We start from the raw sequence: 22,240 nt of genomic DNA, 5'->3' as shown, positions 1-22,240 counted from the left end.
TAGGATCTCAATTTACACTCCAACAATATTGAGTAAATTAAGTCATGCAATTGGCTTGTACTAGGGCAGGGGTCGGCAACCAAAATAACAAGAAGAGCCATTTCTTTCCAATTCGGTACAAAATTCAGTATTTCAAGAGCCGCAATGCATCTGAGTACATACTGTACATATCGTCAAGAAGCAGCCCGTAAAGAGCCGCATGCGGCTCCGGAGCCGTAGGTTGCCGACCCCTGTACTAGGGGAAGCATAATTGAGTGTTGCGATTTCAGGGGAATCCTGTATCGGGCCTTTTTATTTATATTTAGCTTTTGGGACCCAGAGATGGCCCACATGAGCCAACAACAAAAAAAAACGTTCTTCGAAGGGAGATTCACGAACCCACAAGCTCTCCTGTCATCGCCTTGGCCTTAGCCCCGTGGGTTTGGGGAAGTTTCACAAACATGGAAGTGATCCACCAGTGTTTTCCTCCAAAGCGGTAGATCACAGGTGTGCACCATGCCACTGCTTTACATTTTAAGAAATATATGTATTTCTTCAACTAAGTTAATAAAGTGCTCGGGTTTGAAGTTAATCGCTCGTCACGTGGAGTTAATAGGCATGTGTCTCACCTCCAATGCCATTTGACACGGAACAATCCTCCAAGAGAGGCTTGCGACTGTGAAAACAACACTCTTAACCCTTTGTTTATCTCGCGCTGTTTGAGCGCCATAAACACAAAACAATTGCTACATACAGCAGGTGAGAGAGGTGTGTTACCACCCCCTTGCTCCACCTCGGGACCCCCTCTCTCCACCCCGACACCCGCCGGGGTCGCGGTCTCCCGCCCCCGCATCACGGCTCCACGTGCAGGAGGGGGCGATGGTGGTGGTGGAGGAGGAGGAGGAGGCTGCAGGGGGGCGTAGGGCTCGCTCGCTATAAATCGCTGCTGCAGCGGCACGCGTTGCTCATTGCCTGCAGCAGCAGCAGCAGGGGTATGTGACGAGCAGGCCGAGGGTGACAGGGGTGACGACGACGACGAGGAGGAGGAGGAGGTTGTACAAGGAGAAGGACGAGAGAAGGAGGAATGCGCTCCAACCCGTCGCCGTCTCTCCCCACGGCCCCGGCTCGAGTTGGCCGCCCCGGGCCCCGGAGTGACTCTGCGTGGGGCGTCCCCCGCCATGCGACCCCGCGCGCAGGAGCGAGGGGCACTGCGCCCCGCGCCTAGAGCCGTGCCCTCTGCGCCTCTTCCCGGGCCACGGGGCCGCCCCTAGGCGCCGCGCTCCGCGTCCCCACATCCCCCCCGAGCACCAAGCGAGCGTCTCCTACCTCCCCCACCACCACCGCCACCCCCGCCAGCCCCGCCAGCCGGGGCCATGCGGGTTCGCGTCCTGGCCGTGATGGTGGTGGCGCTGGGCTGCGCCCTGCAGGGGCTGTGCGCCTCCTCCTCCACGTGCGCCTCCATGGACATGGACGTGCTGAAGCGGAGACGCATCGAGGCGGTGCGCGGGCAGATCCTGAGCAAGCTGAAGCTCACCAGTCCGCCCGAGCAGCAGCTCGGTCCGGGCGAGGTGCCCCAGCAGGTGCTGGCGCTCTTCAACAGCACTCGGGACCTGCTGCTCCAGCAGCTGCAGCAGCAGCAGGAGGCGGCGTGCGAGCGCGAGTCGCAAGAGGAGGGCTACTACGGCAAGGAGGTGCACAAGCTCGACATGATGCCCCTGTACGCGCCCGCCGACAGTAAGGGCTCCCCGCGCCCGGCGCCGCTGCTGGTGCCGCTGCTGGTGTCGCTACCTCATCATGTGTGTTCACCTGTGTGTGCGCCTGCTACCTGTGTCTACGTGTTCACCTGTGTGTGCGCCTGCTACCTGTGTCTACGTGCACGTGTTCACCTGTGTGTGCGCCTGCTACCTGTGTCTACGTGCACGTGTTCACCTGTGTGTGCGCCTGCTACCTGTGTCTACGTGCACGTGTTCACCTGTGTGTGTGCCTGCTACCTGTGTCTACGTGTTCACCTGTGTGTGCGCCTGCTACCTGTGTCTACGTGTTCACCTGTGTGTGCGCCTGCTACCTGTGTCTACGTGTTCACCTGTGTGTGTGCCTGCTACCTGTGTCTACGTGCACGTGTTCACCTGTGTGTGTGCCTGCTACTTGTGTCTACGTGCACGTGTTCACCTGTGTGTGTGCCTGCTACCTGTGTCTACGTGCACGTGTTCACCTGTGTGTGTGCCTGCTACCTGTGTCTACGTGCACGTGTTCACCTGTGTGTGTGCTTGCTACCTGTGTCTACGTGCACGTGTTCAGCTGTGTGTGTGCCTGCTACCTGTGTCTACGTGCACGTGTTCACCTGTGTGTGTGCCTGCTACCTGTGTCTACGTGCACGTGTTCACCTGTGTGTGTGCCTGCTACCTGTGTCTACGTGCACGTGTTCACCTGTGTGTGCCTGCTACCTGTGTCTACGTGTTCACCTCTGTGTGCGCCTGCTACCTGTGTCTACGTGTTCACCTGTGTGTATGCCTGCTACCTGTGGCTACGTGTTCACCTGTGTGTTCACCTGTGTGTGTGCCTGCTACTTGTGGCTACGTGTTCACCTGTGCGTGTGCCTGCTACCTGTGTCTACGTGTTCACCTGTGTGTGTGCCTGCTACCTGTGGCTACGTGTTCACCTGTGTGTGTGCCTTCTACCTGTGTGTACGTGTTCACCTGTGTGTGTGCCTGCTAACCTGTGTGTACATGTTCACCTGTGTGTGTGCCTGCTAACCTGTGTGTACGTGTTCACCTGTGTGTGTGCCTGCTACTTGTGTCTACGTGTAGTGTTCACCTGTGTTACCTGTATGCACCGACTTGTGTTACCTGTGCATGCATTACCGGTGTGTGCCTATCTGTCACGACCTGTTCACCTATGTACCTACGTGTCTGCCTCTGCCTACTTGTGTGTGTTTACCTGTGTGTGTACGTGTCTGCCTGCCTACTTGTGTGTGTTTACCTGTGTGTGTACGTGTCTGCCTCTGCCTACTTGTGTGTGTTTACCTGTGTGTGTACGTGTCTGCCTCTACCTACTTGTGTATGTTTGCCTGTGTGTGTACGTGTCTGCCTCTGCCTACTTGTGTGTGTTTACCTGTGTGTGTACGTGTCTCCCTCTGCCTACTTGTGTGTGTTTACCTGTGTGTGTACGTGTCTGCCTCTGCCTACTTGTGTGTGTTTACCTGTGTGTGTACGTGTCTGCCTCTGCCTACTTGTGTGTGTTTACCTGTGTGTGTACGTGTCTGCCTCTGCCTACTTGTGTGTGTTTACCTGTGTGTGTACGTGTCTGCCTCTACCTACTTGTGTGTGTTTACCTGTGTGTGTACGTGTCTGCCTCTGCCTACTTGTGTGTGTTTACCTGTGTGTGTACGTGTCTCCCTCTGCCTACTTGTGTATGTTTACCTGTGTCTGTACGTGTCTGCCTCTGCCTACTTGTGTGTGTTTACCTGTGTGTACGTGCCTGCCTCTGCCTACTTGTGTGTGTTTACCTGTGTGTACGTGTCTGCCTCTGCCTACTTGTGTGTGTTTACCTGTGTGTACGTGTCTGCCTCTGCCTACTTGTGTGTGTTTACCTGTGTGTACGTGTCTGCCTCTGCCTACTTGTGTGTGTTTACCTGTGTCTGTACGTGCCTGCCTCTGCCTACTTGTGTGTGTTTACCTGTGTGTACGTGCCTGCCTCTGCCTACTTGTGTGTGTTTACCTGTGTGTACGTGTCTGCCTCTGCCTACTTGTGTCTGTTTGCCTGTGTGTGCCTACCTGGCCAACTCAGCCTCAAATGAGTACCTGGTGTGGTGTGTAAAATGTAACCACTGGGGAGGCAAAGGCGGCCGGGCGTGGTGCTGGCCACCCACCCACCCCCTCGTGTGCTATCCTGGCCTCATAATTGCAGGTGTCCTCTAACAGCACTTGCCTCCAACAATCTGTTAGGCCTATACGGGGGATCTTTTCATTTGTTTTTTGCCTCGATGTGTGTCTGTGCACGGTGTGTGTGTGTTTACCAGTGGTTCGCTCTGTGCCCACCTGTTGACCTACCTGTGTTTACCTGGGTGTCTCTGTGTCTATACCTGCTTATCAAGTGCTGTGCCCAGATAACCATTTTTGGAGGAGGGAAACTTTTCCACCAAGAGTTCTACGTTGGAAATGTGTTTACCTAACTTGCTAACTCATAGAACATACGGTACATCGTTAGAAACAGGGCGGTTTCAATTGTTGTGTCTTCGCATGAGCGGTCACCGCACGAGAAAGAAAACCGGTTAAGCCCGGTTACCGGTTTGCAGGACATAGAGACGCGTGTCTATCAATAAACACGAACGCGTTTCACTTTGTAAGTGAGAAGCGACGGGAGCTGCCGCTGTGTGCACAGCAGCTGGTGGAGGGGGCCTGGGGCAAAAGTGCGGGTACGGGCACCTCTTCCAAGACGTCTAGATCGGTGTGGAAGAGTAGGCCAAATGCCCACCATCGCTCCCCTCCAGCAGTGGCTTGAGCGAGTCATTTGCAGGGCTGCACCTTTATATCTTGCAACTGAGAAATGAGGGTAACGTCCCGCGCATTGGTGAATTCAACTCGACTGAAAACCATTACCCACCCTTTCTGACTTTCAATTGCCATCAGGATCTCAACGGCCCCGTCTAAACATTTCTGGGGACGCAACTGCACCCCCCAAAGCTCTCTCCTCCCACCGCTGGATTCACCGACCGCTGACTTGATGCGGCTCTTCCAGACCTCTGTGTGTGCGCCCCGAGTTCAATTCTAGGCCACCGCCGACACTGCGGGAGACGCATGCACCCGGACGTGTTTCTGGCCACACCACTCAGTCGAATCCCTTAAAAAAGCATGTGCTTGTCAACAGCCCTCTGTGGGTATACGGGGGAGTCTTTTGTTTATCCGTGTCCGTGTATATATCCGTCTTGTGTCCATTATTGTGTCTGCCCATGCCCCCTGTCTGTGGGTCTGTGTGCATCATCCCACAGCCACCTACCTGTACATAGGCCTCCATCACATTGCCGAACCTCCTCCTCGTGGCTTGCGCCTACAGAGCTTGTCCCACATGGCCTCACACGCATTAGTTGCTATTTGTGATGGGATTAGAGGTGTGTGTGTGCATGGTGTCTCTGGTGTGTGTGGAGCGGTAGCGCACTGCGCTACAAACCCGGCGATCAGAGTACGATTCCCGCTCGTGGTCAACATCGGTAAAGAATATCTGAACCGGTCCTGGGCCTCACCTAGGTCGACTCAGCCTCAAATTGAGTAACCAGTGCGGTGTGTAAATGTTGCCACGGAGTGCTGACCACCCACCCCCTTTTGTGTCGTGCCGGGCTTCATAGGGGCTCGCTAACAGCACTTGCCCCAAAAGTCTGTCAAGGCTATACAAGGGGTCTTTGGTGCTAAGTGTTAGCAGTGGTGCAGTCCAGTGCAATGAACTACGGTTCTATTGACCAGGCTGGGCGGGGGGGGGTGAGAGTTCTGATGCTGTTAGATGTGAGGCTTGCGGTTGAGGGACTACAGCAGTGGTTCTCTACCAGCAGTAACCACTCGCGCTTTGTAGCAGCAGGAGTTTGGGCAACAGTTGTGCCAGCGACGCGAGCGGCGGCAGCAGTGGTAGAAGACATTCTTTGGCAGTAGGAGCCTTGCACAAGCGGCTTCTTTGACAGCGTGAAGAGTTTACGAGCTTCTCTCCGACGTGCTTCATAACCTTGAGCTTTTTGGTGAGAAGACCGTAACATCTGCACTGGAAACATTATCATGACATAATAATGGATTACGACGTTTCGATCGCAACACAAGCAATCGTCATCACGCCGTGATCTATTATTTTTTTACCTACGTGGCTTTACCGAAAGAACCAAAGATTATGGATCCCTGCAGTCACGAAAGCTTCAAATCAAGATCTTTACTGGACTTGTTTTTATTGCTACTGTATTAACTCAAGGTTAACATACGAAACCCCACAGCTTACAGTGTCATGAGTGGGTTTAAAACGCGTATTACTACTGTGTCGTTAACAACGTGAATGTAGCGGCGGCGCTCCGGGCCTCCGTGTTGGCGTTTTCCATCTGCGAATATTCTTGCCGCAGGCAAATTGAGGGGAGTGGAGCATTAGCCTCGCAGCAGATCGCTAGATCATGCAGAGCAGGGATGGATCTCTGTCCCGTGTGTCCCGTGCTCCACGGGGGAGCCCTGCGTGTCCCCGTGCTCCACGGGGGAGCCCTGCGTGTCCCCGTGCTCCACGGCGGAGCCCTGCGTGTCCCCGTGCTCCACGGGGAGCCCTGCGTGTCCCCGTGCTCCACGGAGGAGCCCTGCGTGTCCCCGTGCTCCACGGGGGAGCCCTGCGTGTCCCCGTGCTCCACGGGGAGCCTTGCGTATCCCCGTGCTCCACGGGGGAGCCCTGCGTGTCCCCGTGCTCCACGGGGGAGCCCTGCGTGTCCCCATGCTCCACGGGGGAGCCCTGCGTGTCCCCGTGCTCCACGGGGAACCCCGCGTGTCCCCGTGCTGGGCAAGCGACCCCCCTCCCGACTGCCTCGTGACGCAACCAGACCCAGAGCTCGCTCTCCTATCGGCGCTCACACTTGGCGTAGTGTTTGGGGGTTTTTTTCTTTCACGAGGGTCCTGGAGCAATCGTTTAATTGCAGTGTTAGAAATGTGTTGAAGGTCTCGCTCTGTGCCGTACGGCGCGTAGGCTGTGCTGCTACACTGGCCGTGTGTTTTCGCACCGTGCGCCCTCACTGGCACGATCCATCGCAGTGCGTCACGGAGGTTCCAGCCCAGCCTGACCCCCCCCCCCCCCAATGTCTTGCATCCAAGGACCCCCCCCCCACCGCCCCACTTAGCTCGGGCCCTGATCTGGACCACACCTCCGTCTGAAAGGGCCATCCCTGCTCTACGCTGACCTCTGCCCCAGCATTCGCTTTGGGCGTTATACACGTGCTGTTGCACCACATCTGTGTCTGCATGTGTGTGTGTGTGTGGGATCCTCGGTGCACACTGCCGTGTGACCGCGTCATACATTCTTCACATCGAGTTATGTTTGTTCCCACGAGGTCCCGAAAAATCCACGGCACAGATTCACCAATTCCTGTGTATGGCCAGGAATCCTATCTCCAACATCATCTTCATTACCATCATCTCCACGTACTAATGAGCCATCTGAATGAAAGTGCAATAATAATATATCCTTTATCCAGGAAATCCTGGGGTTCTGCATGAGGATATTCGAGCAATTCCATGAAGGATTGTTGGAAGGACGCCCCTAAAATAGTCAAATAACAGGGTCAAGTCACTATGGATGTGCTTGGGGCTTAATATCTCACCGATTCCTTTCTGTGTCACTTGTATACTGGAGTACGCGTGTGACTAAGGGCCGCAGCTGTATCGAGAGGAACGATGGATGTTGCGTTCCCCCGGGTGTGTGACATTACCATCGCGTCGTGGTGACTGGCTGGTGCCCTCTCGTGTGTGCGTGTGTGCGTGTGTGCGCGTGTGTGCGTGTGTGTGCGTGTGCGCGTGCTCTTGAGCGAAGGTTGTAAATGCGGAGGTGGTGGATTCCACGGTGAGGTGGGCCACTGCTCTCAAGCCACGTTCAGCAAAGGCATCCCCAGAGGGAAAGGTACGAGCACTGTCCCCGCCACTGTGCATTGCGTGACATGAACCACGTTCAAGCCGTGGATAATCTGTACATGGCCCAGCAGGTAGCGTCACGATTGAATTCACAGCCCTTTGTCAATTCACTACTAGATGAAGGCCTCCTGATGTGTCGGCCATGTGGTTGTTTGACCATACTTCTTCTTGGTTCTTTCGGTAAAGTCACGTAGAAGGGAAGTAATAAAATAATAAAAATAAAACATAATAATTATTTTTATTATTTTATTACTTCCCTTCTACGTGACTTTACCGAAAGAACCAAGAAGATGAATCCCTGCAGTCACGAAACTTTAAATCGAAATTTGGCCATACTTCACCACGCCGGTCGGTGTGGGTTCGTGAGGATGAGTTCTGAGGGAAGGCTGGACTGGTTAAACGTTCTGCTCACCGCCAATGTTAGGCGTGGCCAGGAATTGAACTCGGTTGACACAGTGGAGTGGTCACTCTACCCATGCACCACATCTACATTGACATTGTAAAATGACTTGCAGTTACATTTAATTGCATTTACTCTTTGATTCCTTCGGTGAAGTCACGTAGAAAGAAAATAAATGTAATAATCGAATACGACGTTTCGATTGCAACACAAGCAATCGTCATTAGGTATAAAACAAACCTAGTGAACTTAGAAATATAATGCGATCCAACACAGAGAGTCGGCTAACACAACAGTCAGCACCTTGTTTTCTACCTGATGACGATTGCTTGTGTTGCAATCGAAACGTCGTATTATATTTATTAATTTATTTTCTTTCCACGTGACTTTACCGAAAGAACCAAAGAGTAATTAATTCCTGCAGTCACGAAAGCTTCAACTCAAGTTTCATCGGCATGTGCTCTTGGTAATTATGTTTTTGTCACCTTTTGTTTGTGCAGATAAAGCGCCACAAATTAGCCACAACAACTACTTCAGAATTTTCAAATTCAACCTCTCTCTGTTCAACAAGAACGCGAGCAACCTGGTGAAGGCGGAGCTGCGCGTGCAACGCCTCCCAAACCCCGCCGCCAAGCTCATCGAGCAGCGGATAGAGCTCTACCAGGCAAGGCCACGTGGCCTCACCTCAAGCACACATCATAGACGCACTGTGCCCCCAAAGAGGATGTTTCACGCATGCCCCAGACAGATGCATCGTGTGGCCCTTGTGACCACATCACGTGCCCTCATCTCAGATCACAGATCACGCATCGCACGCTCCCCATGAACCCATCACGCACGCATCCCCCCCCTCCACCCACTATACACGTCACATGCACCCATGGACCTGTCGCATGGAACGCCATTTAAATGGCTTTTGGAGTGGTTGTATTAATTTACTTTTGGGGCCGTCCATAAATGACGTCACACACCTGGGGGGGGGGGTCAGACATTTGTGACGATGTGTGACAAGGCGGGGGGGTTTGAGAAATGTGACGTCACATCAAAATGCGCAACTTTCAATAAATATAGAATTGTTATAACAACACTCCTACAACATCAGAGTGCAGCGTCACATTAAATACGCACTACAATGACAATAGTTTAAAGCGATTTGAAGCATGTTTTCTTTTCACAATGGAAATATGGTTTTCGGGAGGGGTGGGGGCAGAGCTTTGTGACGTCATATTTGAGAGGGGGGGTCTGACTTTGTGTGACGAGGGGGAGGAGTGCAAAAAAATCGTCAAATCGCGTGACGTCATTTATGGACGGCCCCCTTTATTTTAATCGCCCCTCCCCCCCATTTCAGATCTTGAAGTCCAAAGACCCATGGGCGCCGTCGCAGCGCTACATCACGAGCCGCGTGGTGCGGCCCCGCGCCGAGGCCGAGTGGCTCTCCTTCGACGTCACGGGCACCGTCGGGGAGTGGCTGCGTCGCCGCGGTTCGTGCCGCCCCACCAGCCACTCGGCGAACCCCCCCACACCACCCACCCACTACCTCCACCCCACCCACCACCCACCTCCACCACCCACTATCAGCCCCACCACCACCACCCACTACCACCCACCATCACCACCACCCCACCCACTACCACCCCCCACCACCACCTACCACCACCACCCACCACCCACCCACCAGCCCACCACCCCACCCACCTCCACTCACCACCACCCACCAACACCACCCACCCCCCCACCCACCACCACCCACCCCTCACCACCCACCCCCACCACCCCACCCACCACCAGCCCCTCACCACCCACCCACCACCCACCCACCACCCCACCCACCTCCCACCACCACCCACCCCCACCACCCACTACCACCACCCACCCACCCCCCACCACCACCCCCCACCACCCCACCACCCACCCACCCCCACCACCAACACCCACCACCACCACCCACCACCACCACCCACCCACCACCACCCCCCACCACCACCACCCCCCATCACCCCCCACCACCCCCCACCACCCCCCCCACCTCCCCCACCCCCCCCACCACCCCACCCACCACCACCCCCCCCAACACCCACCCACCACCACCCCACCTACCCCGCGGCGTCATCGCCGGTGCTCGATGACGCCGCCGAAAAAGAAAAAAAAATTCGTGAGAATTTTTCTGGGACCGCGAGTGTCCGTTTTAAAGGTGGCCGCGTGCGTTTTTCATTGCAGACAACAACTTCGGGTTTAAAATCAGCGTCCACTGCCCATGCTGCACCTTTGTGACGTCAAACAACAACATCATCCCAAACCGGAGCGAGGAGCTGGCAGCGAGGTTTGCAGGTAGAAAGAGGTGCTCCTCTTTAAGCCTCTCCTTGTCTCTGTGTGTGTGTGTGCGCGCGTTTGCATGCTGTGCGTACGTATGCGCATTGCGCCCTGTGCCACATTTTGCCAGCGCTTCGCGTGAACGTGACGAATGAACACGCTCGTGCGCCGTGTCCCCCTTGGCGCGTACCCACGGGGGGGATACCACGGAATCGCCCTCTGTGCCGTACAGCGGTATAAACCCTTGCTTTGACAAATGCTGCACGTGCAGTCCTCTCCGCGGGAGTGTCTGTAGCATGCTCGTCAGCATGTACTCGTCTGCATTGTACTCGTCGACATCATACTCATCAGCTTTGGTGGTCAAGCGCAACTTCTCTGTAGATGCTTATCACCTCTGCTTTTATCGTGCCTCTATGCCCAGTCATCCAATCTCTCCTTTCAAGGATCCAGCCCCCCCCCCCCCCGCCCCTGAAAAGATGACATTTTTACTTGCGCCACGTATTTGCGACCTCTATGATAAAACCAAGTTTCAGCAGCTCGGTGTAACGTTTAGAGTCTTCTGCGCGTCGGGCAAGGCCGTACCGCGTCACCGAAGGCGCATTCGATCTGTGCTGCGTGTGCAGGAGTGGACACCGACGTGCACAAGCGCGACAAGGCCAGGAAGTCGGCACAGGGACAGAGTCCCCACCTGCTGCTCATGCTGCTGCCCAGCAACCGCCTGGACGACACGCAGTCGTCGTCCGGGCATGGCACGCGGCGAAAGCGAGACCTCGACGCCGCCTACTGCTTCAGGTTCGTCAAGTCCAGTGCCGGCGGCTGTCTTAGCCACTTGAACGGCCTAACACGTGTTTTTATTGCCAGAGAGGGTTCAACCTGTTGTTTTGTTTTGTCATGGTTTTTATGCTGGCAAAGAGGTCCCATATATATGCTATCTTCCCTTACAACACTCGCCACTTATCCTCACACTAAACCCCCAGCTGCATCGTAAACCCGCACCCGCATTGCTCACCCTCACTCTCAACCCCAGCAGCGTCGTGCACCCACTCCTCAGGCTCGCCGCCACATTAATCCCCCGCAGCAGTGTGCTCCCACTTCTCGCTACTCGCCCATTACACGAAATCTCAGCAGTATCACAAACCCACCACTCACCCCCACACCAAACCCCTGCAGCATCAAGAGCCCACCCCACACCACTCGCCCATCGCTCCGAAAGCCCAGCAGGAGCAGCACGCGCCCAACACTTTCCACGCACCCGCCAGTTTCCCCCGCGCGGCACAAGCGCGTGCCTCGTCGGATTGACCGTCCAACCAAAAGCTGCAGCACAGTGGGGGCCTTTGTGCGATTGCAAATGTGCTGGGCACGGGGACAATCTGGTGCTTGTTGGTTGACTGCTCCGTGGCCGTGTTGACGGTTGCTAGCGTGGGCAGAGCTAATGGCACATCTTTGAAAGTAAACGGCGGAATTTGTCACCAATTACACGGCTCACAAATGTTTGTTTAAGAAAACACAGCAGTAAAACGATGCCTGTTTACCCGATTGATTTTCCTCATGTAATTTCATTAATGTACAAATGTGTCCGCCAGTTTTCCTGAAGTCGCTAAATTAGCATTTCCATTCGAGCCAAAATGCCCTCGGCTTAACGTGCACACGTACGTCCATCATACTCTCTTGCTCCTGGTACGTCGGCTGATTTCCTGCGGTAGAAACAACTGCACCCATTGTGGGCAGAGCAAATGCACATCGTAGAGGAAGAGGCGGATGAGAGTGGTTTCCCCAAGTTCAAAACAAACCAGCCCTCAGGTGTCAGGAATGGTCTCTATGCCCCCCCCCCCCCCCCTCTGCATTTACATGTGTACACATTCCCTTACCCCTGCAAACCCTGAGACGTCATGCGTTTAATATCCCACATTTCGAAATCCCACATTTTAGAATCCCAGATCACCACCCACAGATGACCTCACAGCCCCTCCAGCCTGGCATTTTCTCAGCCTTGTATCTGCTTAGCCAAGGGGGACCTGCGGTGTTTACATTGCACGTGCATGACATCATGCTGGTTCCCCAGCCCGGCTTCATCTGGCTTGGTGGGGTAGCCTTCCGACCACTTAACTGGAAAATATAACAGCAGAACAATAGCCACTGTGTCCTGTGCGTCAAGCTAAGTAATAATGTCCATATGCTGGATGTACGTGCACGCAGTGGAGTTTACTCACAGTATCGAGCACTGTAAAAAACACAAGCCCCGGCATCAGGTCACACTCGCGTAGGTGCAGTATTTGCAAAGACAAACACGGGCTGATTAAAAGCACACACGGGAAAGAGCTCTTGTAACCAAGCAATTTGCATTCATCAGCATTGCATACATTTTCCGAATTAAGGATGCTTGCCTTCGCAATAAACAAAAGGACACATTGACATCTCGGGAGGAATTGGGGCAGTTCGCCTTCCTTTGTGCGAGGCGTTGGCAATTACGCGTGTCCACATTGCCGGGTCTGAAGCATGACCGAGCTCGGAAGGCAACTTTTTGTTTCCGTCGACAGGAACGTGGAGGACAACTGCTGCCTGCGCCACCTCTACATCAACTTCCGTAAGGACCTGGGATGGAACTGGATCCACGAGCCCCAGGGTTACCACGCCAACTTCTGTGCGGGACCCTGCCCGTACATGTGGAGCATGAACACGCAGCACAGCACTGTGAGTGGCTCCCCCCTGCCCGTGGTCACTCCCTCCAAAAATGAGCCCCCTTTCCGTTCCGAGGGCGGGTGGGTGGGTGGGTGTCCCGTTCCCGTTCACCGCTGAATTTCGGAACGCGCAAACGGCTCGGCTTTAATTTTATTTAAAGAGGCGTTGCAGTGCCATTGTTTTTTAAAGACATTGTACTCACTGCAGAGAACTATAGCGACACGACCGCACTCTATGATTGTTGCCATCAAGCTGTGCCACACGCCCTCCCGCATGGCACTGTCGGAGCCTCGGTACCGATAAAGTTATTTTTATTTTAGTTTTTCTTCCAGTCTCGTCTTGATGTTGTACATGCACATCATTGGAACGAGAAAGGGTTAATATGAGGCTTAGATGAAGCGAAACAACGTTAAGGAATGGTGCGAGGGGTGGAGGGTAGGGGGGTCGAGGGGGGGTTGTGTTTTACAAAATGTACAGAATTGCTTAAATTGGTATTGGAAAAACATTCCCATGCTGAACTCTCAAAATGGGAAGTTTGTGACTCAGCAAGGCCTGGCTGAATAAATAAATTACATGAATTATTATCCGTCATGCAAGTTGACGAGTGCTTGTAAGCACTTACCTGGGAAGCCTTTCTTAATGGTCTGACTGAAAAAGTCTGCCAAAAGACTAAGGCCATTTTTGAAGGTCTCCGGTTATATACAATTCTCGCATCTGCAACTCTTCATGGCTGCATCGAGAGAGAGAGAGAAAAAAAGTGATGAGATACAGCGATGAGAGAGATAGAGAGAGAGAACTTCTCGAAGCTTCAAAAGCATCTTGCGGACGTTGTGCGTACGATATTCGTAGGCCAATATCATTATACGTGGAATGTGATATTCACCAGCATCTACGGAACATATCCCTCGCGAATAACGAGGGAACGCTTTACTCATCCTCAAGTACATCGGGCATTTGATTTAAGTTTAAGAAACAAAGACCGTTATATATGCCTCCATTCCCCATGATGCACTTCCCAACGTTTTCTACGATGTTTTGAGATGTAGTTTGCGTTTTCAATTTCTCCATGAATCCAATAATGCATTCCATATGACAACCGCATCTGCTTCATTAAGCACAGCTCGTAATGTGTGCACACCATTCCTCCTTCATTGTCAACGGATTTGTCTCGTTCAATTCACTTTTTGCTGATTTTGTACATACACTACATTGGACGTATGAGCACGGAGGCAGTGATCATCTCCTCCTTACATTCCTGTGCCACTGGTGTAAATACCCGGCTCTTATGGCAGAGGCAAGTCGATCACACTGTTAACCGCGGAGGGATCATGGTTTGAGTGAACCCCTCCCCAAACATGATTTGAACTCTCAGCCTTCCGATTGCGAGTCGCTTGCTCTACCGCTGAGCTGCCTGGCCCCATTAATAGTGGGATGGATGAACTATTCAATTGCGGGCCATTGTCAGAGGTTGTTTTTGTGCTTGGCGTTGTGGCTGGGTGCCGATACTGCTCCTGTCCATATTCCCTCCCACTCTCCTCCGGCCCATGACGCCTCCCTGCCTGTGTGCCCCCCCCCCCCCCTCCACTGCCATCAGGTGCTGAGTCTGTACAACACAATCAACCCGGTGGCATCGGTGTCCCCGTGCTGCGTGCCCCAGGAGCTGGAGCCGCTCACCATCCTCTACTACGTGGGCAAAACGCCCAAAGTGGAGCAGCTGTCCAACATGGTTGTGAAGTCCTGCAAGTGCAGCTGAGAGGTGCCCCTGGACACAGCCGCGCGGGCACGTACGCCGCCGTCGCCCACAAACTCAACGCCTAAAGAGCGGGCGACACGTGGAGTTCGGCGCAAACCTGGAATATTTATGAAGCGCAGAATTCACGAGGAACACTTTGCGTGAAGTGAGACATTCGAAGGAAGAATGGTTTTGAGAATCGAGGCTTTCTGGACTCGCTCTTCACTTGTCATTTAAGGACCCCGTTGGTTAAAATCAACGCCTTGTTTATTTATTGCTCAAACTTGACAATTTTTTCAAACACATAGAAGGCACCCAACCGTATACTGTTGCGTTACTGTTTTGCTCTCGAACGCCTGGGTCTTTTTGGGATGGTGCGTTTGACTTTGATGCTTCAGGATGGTGCGAATCCTCTCGGAGGGAAAACTTACAGCGGCGATTCGGCAGCCGAGCGGCGTGAAGGGCGGTTGTCGACATGAGCGCGCCACGCCAATGGCACGAGCCGGAATGGACACGGTTGAGTCGTTTGTTTTATTGTGTTCAGTTTTGCACTGAAGTCGTACCTCTTCACGAGAGGTCAATTTAGGTGATATACCTTGCCGATCCAAACAACGATATACATCTGTACAAATGCATCGCGGAGTGTAATCAAATTCTTAACCTCGAAAATTTGACTCAAAAGAGTCATGAAGTTCTTGCGAATACAGGCATTTTCTACGATACAGGTTCAAAGTTTGACATCACTGTAAATGAAAAGGTTCCTCTAAGAATGCGCTACTCTGTCGGACCGAGCGGAGGGCCGTTCCTACAGTGCCACTTTGGCTTCTGCCTGCTTGTCCGCACGTCAACACCGCATCATTCATTGCCTGCAAGTGCACTTGCTGTGCCGTCAGCATGGGGTGGGTTTTCTCAATGGACCATTGCCAGTCTTCAACTCTGTCACCAGTCCGTTGAAGTGAGCACATGGGGGAGGGTAGCTGGTGTTAACGTGACCAATCGGTCCACTGCAGGCTCCTCGGCTGGCATGCCTGCCAACTTCTGCGCAGCTCACGGATCCTCCCCGAAGATAGTATTTCTCGCAACACGTCGCAAATCTGCCTAGATTTTTTGAAGTCTGAAGCCGTAGTCGTTGCGTAGCTTTTGTTCATCTTCAGGTCTGAACGGCTTCTGATCTCATTCTGCTGCCCTCCAAAAGCTTTATTCTGCTTTAGTTTGCAAATGGGATGTGATTTTAAATTGGAACTCTGATTTAATTTAAGTATTTTTTTGTATTGAAATTGCAAAAATTTCAGCGTTGCTTTTATAAATGTCGTAAGAGTCGTGGTGTGGGAAGGAAGTACGGAAGGAGGAGGGGGGGGTGCCATGGAGGGGGATTGATTATACATTTTCTGACACAAAAAGCTTTTTTCTGCTCTGTACTTGTCACGAAATAAAGAACCAAAACAGGACGTGCGTACGTGAACTCTGGTGTGCGTGGAGTCGGCCGTGCAGCTGTCCCGTGCCACGTGCTGCCGCTCGCTCTCTGGGGACGACCGCCGGCTTCACACATGAGGCTCACGGCAAAGTGGCGCCTCGCGCGGCTTGAATACGTGCGTGTGAGCGATGGCCACTCGCGTCATGCGTGGTGATTGTGAGGAGCGGTGGGGGAGCAGTTGGCGCGCTGCGCCACGAATCTGGCCACCCGAGTTCGATTCCTGCTCACGACAAGCACCAGTGATGCTTATCTGAACCAGTCCTGGGCCTCGCCTAAGTCGACTCGGCCTCAAATGAGTGCCTTTAAAAGGTGCTTGCCAATAGCACGTGTCCAAAAAGTATGTTAAGACTATACGGGCATCTCTGTATTGTTCATGTTGCTTGTGCCAGGTTTGTTACCATCTTTTTTTGTCAAATTTAATTATGATAATGATGCTCATGAAGTCAATGCAACTCAAGTAAACATTATTGGCCTGGTAAGACTCCCAGTCCGTAAATGTCCATTTGTTACGCTTGATGTGCCTTTCCGATCCAATTGCTGTGGTTTATCTGGCATTGTCTGCTGGTGTTTACTCATTGAAGTTGCGTCTCTACCGGGATAGGTGCAGGGCACCATCAGTGACTGCGTTTTGTGCCGAGTGACAGTTTTGCAGCGGTACTACTGTATGTTCAAGATGATGAGAATTGTGCAAGTAAAGATAATTAATCGGTTCACAAAAAGACACTGAGCAACTGGGTCAGCTGTTGGTGTGAGCTTGGATTGCAGGGAATCGTGGCTAAGAGAATCGTGGCCATGAGAATCCTGACTGTGAGAACCGTAGCTGTGAGAATCCTGGCTATGAGAGAGTCCTGGCCATGAGAATCGTGGCCGTGAGAATCGTGGCCATGAGAATCCTGGCTGTGAGACTTCTCGCTATGAGAATCCTGTCTGTGAGAATCCTGTCTGAGAATCGTGGCTGTGAGAATTCTCGCTGTGGGAATTCTGCCTCCCTCCCACCCCTTGTCAGCTCCACCCCGTGGAGCTGCTTGAGCTCCAATCGATGCTGTGATTGAGGCTCCCACACCGGGAGCGACTCGGGGTCACGTGAAGAGGACGCCGTGGCCACGCTGGACACACGCCATCGTCACCGAGACGGGCTTCACCTGAACTCCGAACTGTGCAAACCTCATGGTGTTTACGGAAGTTATGATACCCAAAGGGCCACAACCAGGGACGAAACAGCTGCCCGAGCCGTTTGCCAAAACCCACAAGCACTTCTGATAACTTGTGTTTATTTTGCGTCTATATAAACACTGGCTATACCAGTGTTTGTGCTATGTTAGTATATGCCTATATATATATGTATGGACTGAACGCCGCATGAATAAGTGGATCGCACTGTGATCGAGGATGGCGCGTGGGTGAGTGTGTGGGTAGGGCGGAGCTGCTCACCAGGGATTGTTATGTTACCGTACGTTGAACTTCTTTCGCACCGTACGTAGCCAACCGCGCTGATCGGGATGGCGCGGCGTGATATCCGAGCAGCCGTCGCGTAAAGGCACACCCGCAGAACGTTCGATGGCAACTTGAACGCTCTTGGGGAAATCTGTGACGTGCCCCCCGAGTTTTGCGCCACTGTTTGGGAATATCTCATGCAGAGGCTCCTGTGGTGTGCTGTCATTCCGAGAAATGTGTTCCGTCAGATGTGAAGGTCGTATGACCATCTGATAGTTGTACATGCGAGTCGCATGCATGAGCTCAGATCAAGTAAACTACGCAATACTGATCCTAAAATCACGCGCTGGAATTAATTCATCTGAAAATACAGTGTTGCACTGGTACATGCTTGCACAATGCAATGGATTTTAAACTATTTGTGGTAACTAGCTTGGTCATACTCACGGCATGATACACAGCGGTAGCATGCCACCATCCAAATATTTAGTTCGGGTGCTTGTAATGTGGCGCGTGTATCCTTCTCAGCAATACAACTGCCTCCCGTTCCCCCAGGGAACTGGACTTTAAGGGACCGATAGGGCAAATGACTAGAGTCACAGTGAGACACGTGCGTGCGTGTGTGTGTGCGTGTGTGTGTGTGCGTGCGTGTGTGTGTGCGTGTGTGTGCGTGTGTGTGTGCGCGTGTGTGTGCGTGTGTGTGTCACCGAATGGTGTATCTGGGGAGAGCAGGCCTATCGTCTGTCTTTCCAGGAGCGGCATTCTGTGAACCCTCCTTGAGCTGGTCGAGCTCCGCGGTGCGAGCACAGCGGCGCTTCGTGCTTGTGCGAGGCTCCCACGGCGCATCATGAACTACGTTGAACTGTTTACCCGCACTGTTCGTGGAGGAGCCAATTGAACAGTGGCCCTTTACGAATTTAATTAAAAACACCCTGCTTTCGCGTACATGCCGTTACACGTGTCACATGCTTGAGCGTGGCCCGTGCTCCTACAATAGGCGCACACACGTGGCCCACACTCCCAATGCACAGTACATCCAGGTGAGATTGAGACCTAATCCAGGTGAGATTGAGACCTAATCCAGGTGAGGCCACACCCCAGCAGTGCTGGAGCCGAGCCACGGGCAGCTGATCCGGCGCTGTGGAACGGGACCTCTGATGGCTTGTGAGCTGTGGTTTCATGCCACGTGCCAGAATTTGCAATGGATTTGTGCAAACAAGGTTTTTTTCCCCCTCCTTTCTCTCCACCTGATGAAGACCGCTTGTGTTGCGATCGAAACGTCGTGGATTTTTTTGCTTTAATGATTTAAATGTAATTTTATTTTATCATTTCTATTTTCTGTCTACGTGACTTTACCTAAAGAACCAAGAATAAGGATTTCCCAGTGTCTGACCAGCACAGGCAATATAGCAAGGGGGGCCAGGTGAGTGGCTTGTGGAATAAGAGGTTTACAAAGAAGCGTGGCAGGAGTGGCAAATAACAACACGGCACTGCACACTTCTCTCCAGAAACCCATTCCGAGAAATTGGTTTCATGCTTCCCACGTCTGCAAAATTCCAGCAGCTGTGCTCGTGAGTGACAACTTGGAGGCGTTCTGCAGATTCCCATTATGAACGTTGCTCATTTCCCTGCTCAACATTTTTTTATACCCACGAATGTGGCTTTGGTGTCGCTTGCAAGCCTGCAGCATCGAGGCCTGGCCGCGCGCCAGCTGTATCTGGTCTCTTCAGGAGCCATCGTGCACGAATAACTTCTCCGTGTGCAGTTGATGGCATCCACGAAGGCGGCGTGTTTGGCTCTTTGCTCCCCTGCGGTTTGGCAGCAAGAGCGGAAGGGATGTGGCGGAGTGTAGTCAGGGCGCAGTGAATATTCACATTAACCCGGCGTCTCTATGAAGGGGGGGTGGGTGGGGGGGGACAAGGACTGTAGGTCAGTATCGACAGGGCCACCTTTACCTCCGGTCGGAGAGCACGTGGCGACCTCGTGCTATTTTTACTCGCTCTCTGAGTGCCGCCCGCGGCCCAAGAATGCGTGTTGATTTCAAGTGGAAGTGAAAACACGTGCTGCCAGGGGTACAGCGATGGGACAACTGCCCCCCCCCCCCGCCCCCAACCCGCGTCAAGCCCCCCCATGCCTCACCTCCTAACACTGAGTGGCAGTCAAGAGGACAACCTCGTGTTCATAAAGGAGCAGCACGAAGGTGCTCGGGTTGCATAACGCGAGGAAAATCCAAGTGTGGCATGTGAATGGATGGAATGCGTCGCAACACAATGCATGTGAATATGAATGCAAGGCTTTCATTGTGACGGACGTGTGATATCAAGTTCCACACAAGGAGCCTTTGCCATGCCAAGGGCGTGTGCAGCTGTCTCTGCCAGGGCTGCTGCTGCTGCCTGCCCCTGCCCGCACCTCCATTCGAGGCTCTCGCATGTACCGTGTATACGTTGAAATTCTTTCGCACCGTACGTAGCCAACCGTGCTAATCGGAGGTGCGGGGGAAAGACGACAAACTAAGCACAGGTCTAAAGAATTGAGTTGTCAGTCTGGATTTAAAAGTGCATATAGCTCCCAGTGGCTTTCTAATATCGGAAGAGCGTTCCAGACGGCCGCATGAGTGCACGTGAACGCGCCGCGCGATGCAGTGACCCTGCATCAGGATGCTCCACGCGGCTCTACCAACATTAAGTCTTCGCCTTGTCAGCCTGTGGTTCTCACTGCTCGATTGGTGACTGCGCCGCACTGATGAGCCCTAATGTTGGCGAAAGCGGTCGACAGTTGTCTGTCTCACTGCTGCCTATCAGCCAGACACAGTGACTCAAATTGATTTTGATCGTGACCTAAGACAAAATTGACCACAATGCACTTCTGCAAAAACTGCTGATGCTTCATGCTGTGTAGTTTCAGCACTCATGGTTCGCGTTGCACCGTGCCGAAGTCATCCGGCGTTGCTGTGCGGCTTCGAGTTGCTGTGATGGGGCATGGGGCACCTCTGGTCGAGTGCCCCGCTGCGTCGTCGATTGCTCATCCTCGCAGACCCACGAGGGATGCCGGATTAGCAGCAAAAGTAGCCACATATGCTACGGGACCCGCACTTTCAAGAGCCCCCCGCGCCAGCTTAATCCGGCATTGCACACGAAGCACGCAGCAAAACCGCATTGCCGCCCTTAAGCCCCGGTTTCCAAACACGGCGAGTGTTGCCGAAATTATATGAGGCGGCCCATCAACATCGTGGGCAAACTGCCCTCCCCGTGCCGAGTGTGAGACGCGAGCCACTGTATTAATAAACCCCGCGGTTCGCGGCGGAGACGGCGGCCACTGCGTGGGGACGGGGATAAATCCGATCCCTTCGGCGCGGCTGTTGGGGAGGAGGAGGAGGAGGATGAGAAGGAGACGGAGGGGAGGGGGGGTGGTACAAATAGAAACCGCTAACGACCCAGAGGCAGCTGCGTGTGGCGGCACGGCTCCTCCGCGGCGTGCACACTCAGCAGCGGTATTTCGACTGCGCTCGTGCCGTGCAAAAGACACCGGCGGCGATGGGCGGGCAGGCGAGCCGGTCGCAAAGACGCAAAAAAACAACAAATATACAAGCGGACGTCGACTACTTTAGATGGATTGTGAAAGGGGGAAGGAGGGGGGGTTTGGAGCAAACCACGCGCATCAATAATGGCCAAACTGTTGATGCGCGCTGTGACCGCTTTCTGACAGAAACTCGCGCGTGTTTGCTTTTACAGAATCCGAGGTCGGTTTTTTTCAGCGATTTCTTCGATTCACAAAACGAATGCGGTAGCGATGCTGCAGAAGGAATTTCCAACGCTGCGTGTTTGGACGTTTTGCTGTGTCCGAAGTAGCATTCAAAACAAACTTCGCATTTTACAGCCACGCGTGGGAGCTGAAGCACTTGAATTTGAAGAGGAAGAGATTTCTCCACATGCAACCAAAACTCGTTCACCAGGGAAATCGAAGTGACCCCACAGCAACATTCCTTTCGTCTCATGCATATATAGCGAATTGCAGGCTCTTGATTTTCGCATTTGAAATCGACCCACGATCATCACAAATTGTACAAGGGCCTCCGGAGAAAGGCCAGGGGCACTGGAGAGGAGGAATTGGAGAACAACCCGAGTCGGTGGCATCCAGGAGGCCGGAACAGCGCACGATGGGGCGAGACCACGATTCGCTCACAGACGGACTGTGCCTTTCGTGTTGATCTGAGCCTGCAGCTCTGAACAAGAGCCTGCGTCTGCGCCTCGCGACGTGGAACCTTTGTGACGGTGAGAACCGGACCTCCAAGCGACTCGGCACCGCTCCACTTGAGACCTGGAATCCACGACTCCATGTTCGTTTTGGTAGAACACATTTTTCACGTGGAAAGTTGTCCGTCAGCCGTGGCCATACACGAGTGGATGATGTTATATTTACTGCGGTCAGACGTGTCCAGATCTTGCAACGTGACTTTACACGAGCACCCCACGGGCCCGGCCCCCCCACGCAACGAAACCGAGGTTGCACCTCGCCGCACACGAAGTGACTTCCACGTAGCAGCCTCAGCTGTAGCAACCCTCACTTCCTTTCCCAAGGACTGGGGGGGTGAGGGGGTCAGG

The 22,240-nt window shown here is 53.4% G+C and overlaps 1 protein-coding gene across 1 annotated transcript; it reads left to right on the top strand.

Annotated features, from left to right (window-relative positions):
- Nucleotides 1-944: 944 nt before the first annotated feature.
- Nucleotides 945-16,095, top strand: LOC133347010 (transforming growth factor beta-2 proprotein-like). The gene is made up of 8 exons (XM_061558889.1): nucleotides 945-1,713; nucleotides 7,513-7,599; nucleotides 8,511-8,674; nucleotides 9,359-9,491; nucleotides 10,228-10,338; nucleotides 10,944-11,112; nucleotides 12,858-13,011; nucleotides 14,594-16,095. The coding sequence occupies exons 1-8, from the start codon at nucleotides 1,353-1,355 to the stop codon at nucleotides 14,750-14,752; spliced, it is 1,338 nt and encodes a 445-aa protein (XP_061414873.1). The 5' UTR covers nucleotides 945-1,352; the 3' UTR covers nucleotides 14,753-16,095.
- The last annotated feature ends 6,145 nt before the right edge of the window (nucleotides 16,096-22,240 follow it).

The sequence above is a fragment of the Lethenteron reissneri genome, chromosome 25 (assembly GCF_015708825.2).
Source record: "Lethenteron reissneri isolate LAM-NWPU_2019-01 chromosome 25, ASM1570882v1, whole genome shotgun sequence".
Lineage (NCBI taxonomy): Eukaryota > Metazoa > Chordata > Hyperoartia > Petromyzontiformes > Petromyzontidae > Lethenteron > Lethenteron reissneri.
Note: the sequence above shows the minus strand (reverse complement) of the source record. Positions and strands in the feature narration are given on the sequence as shown.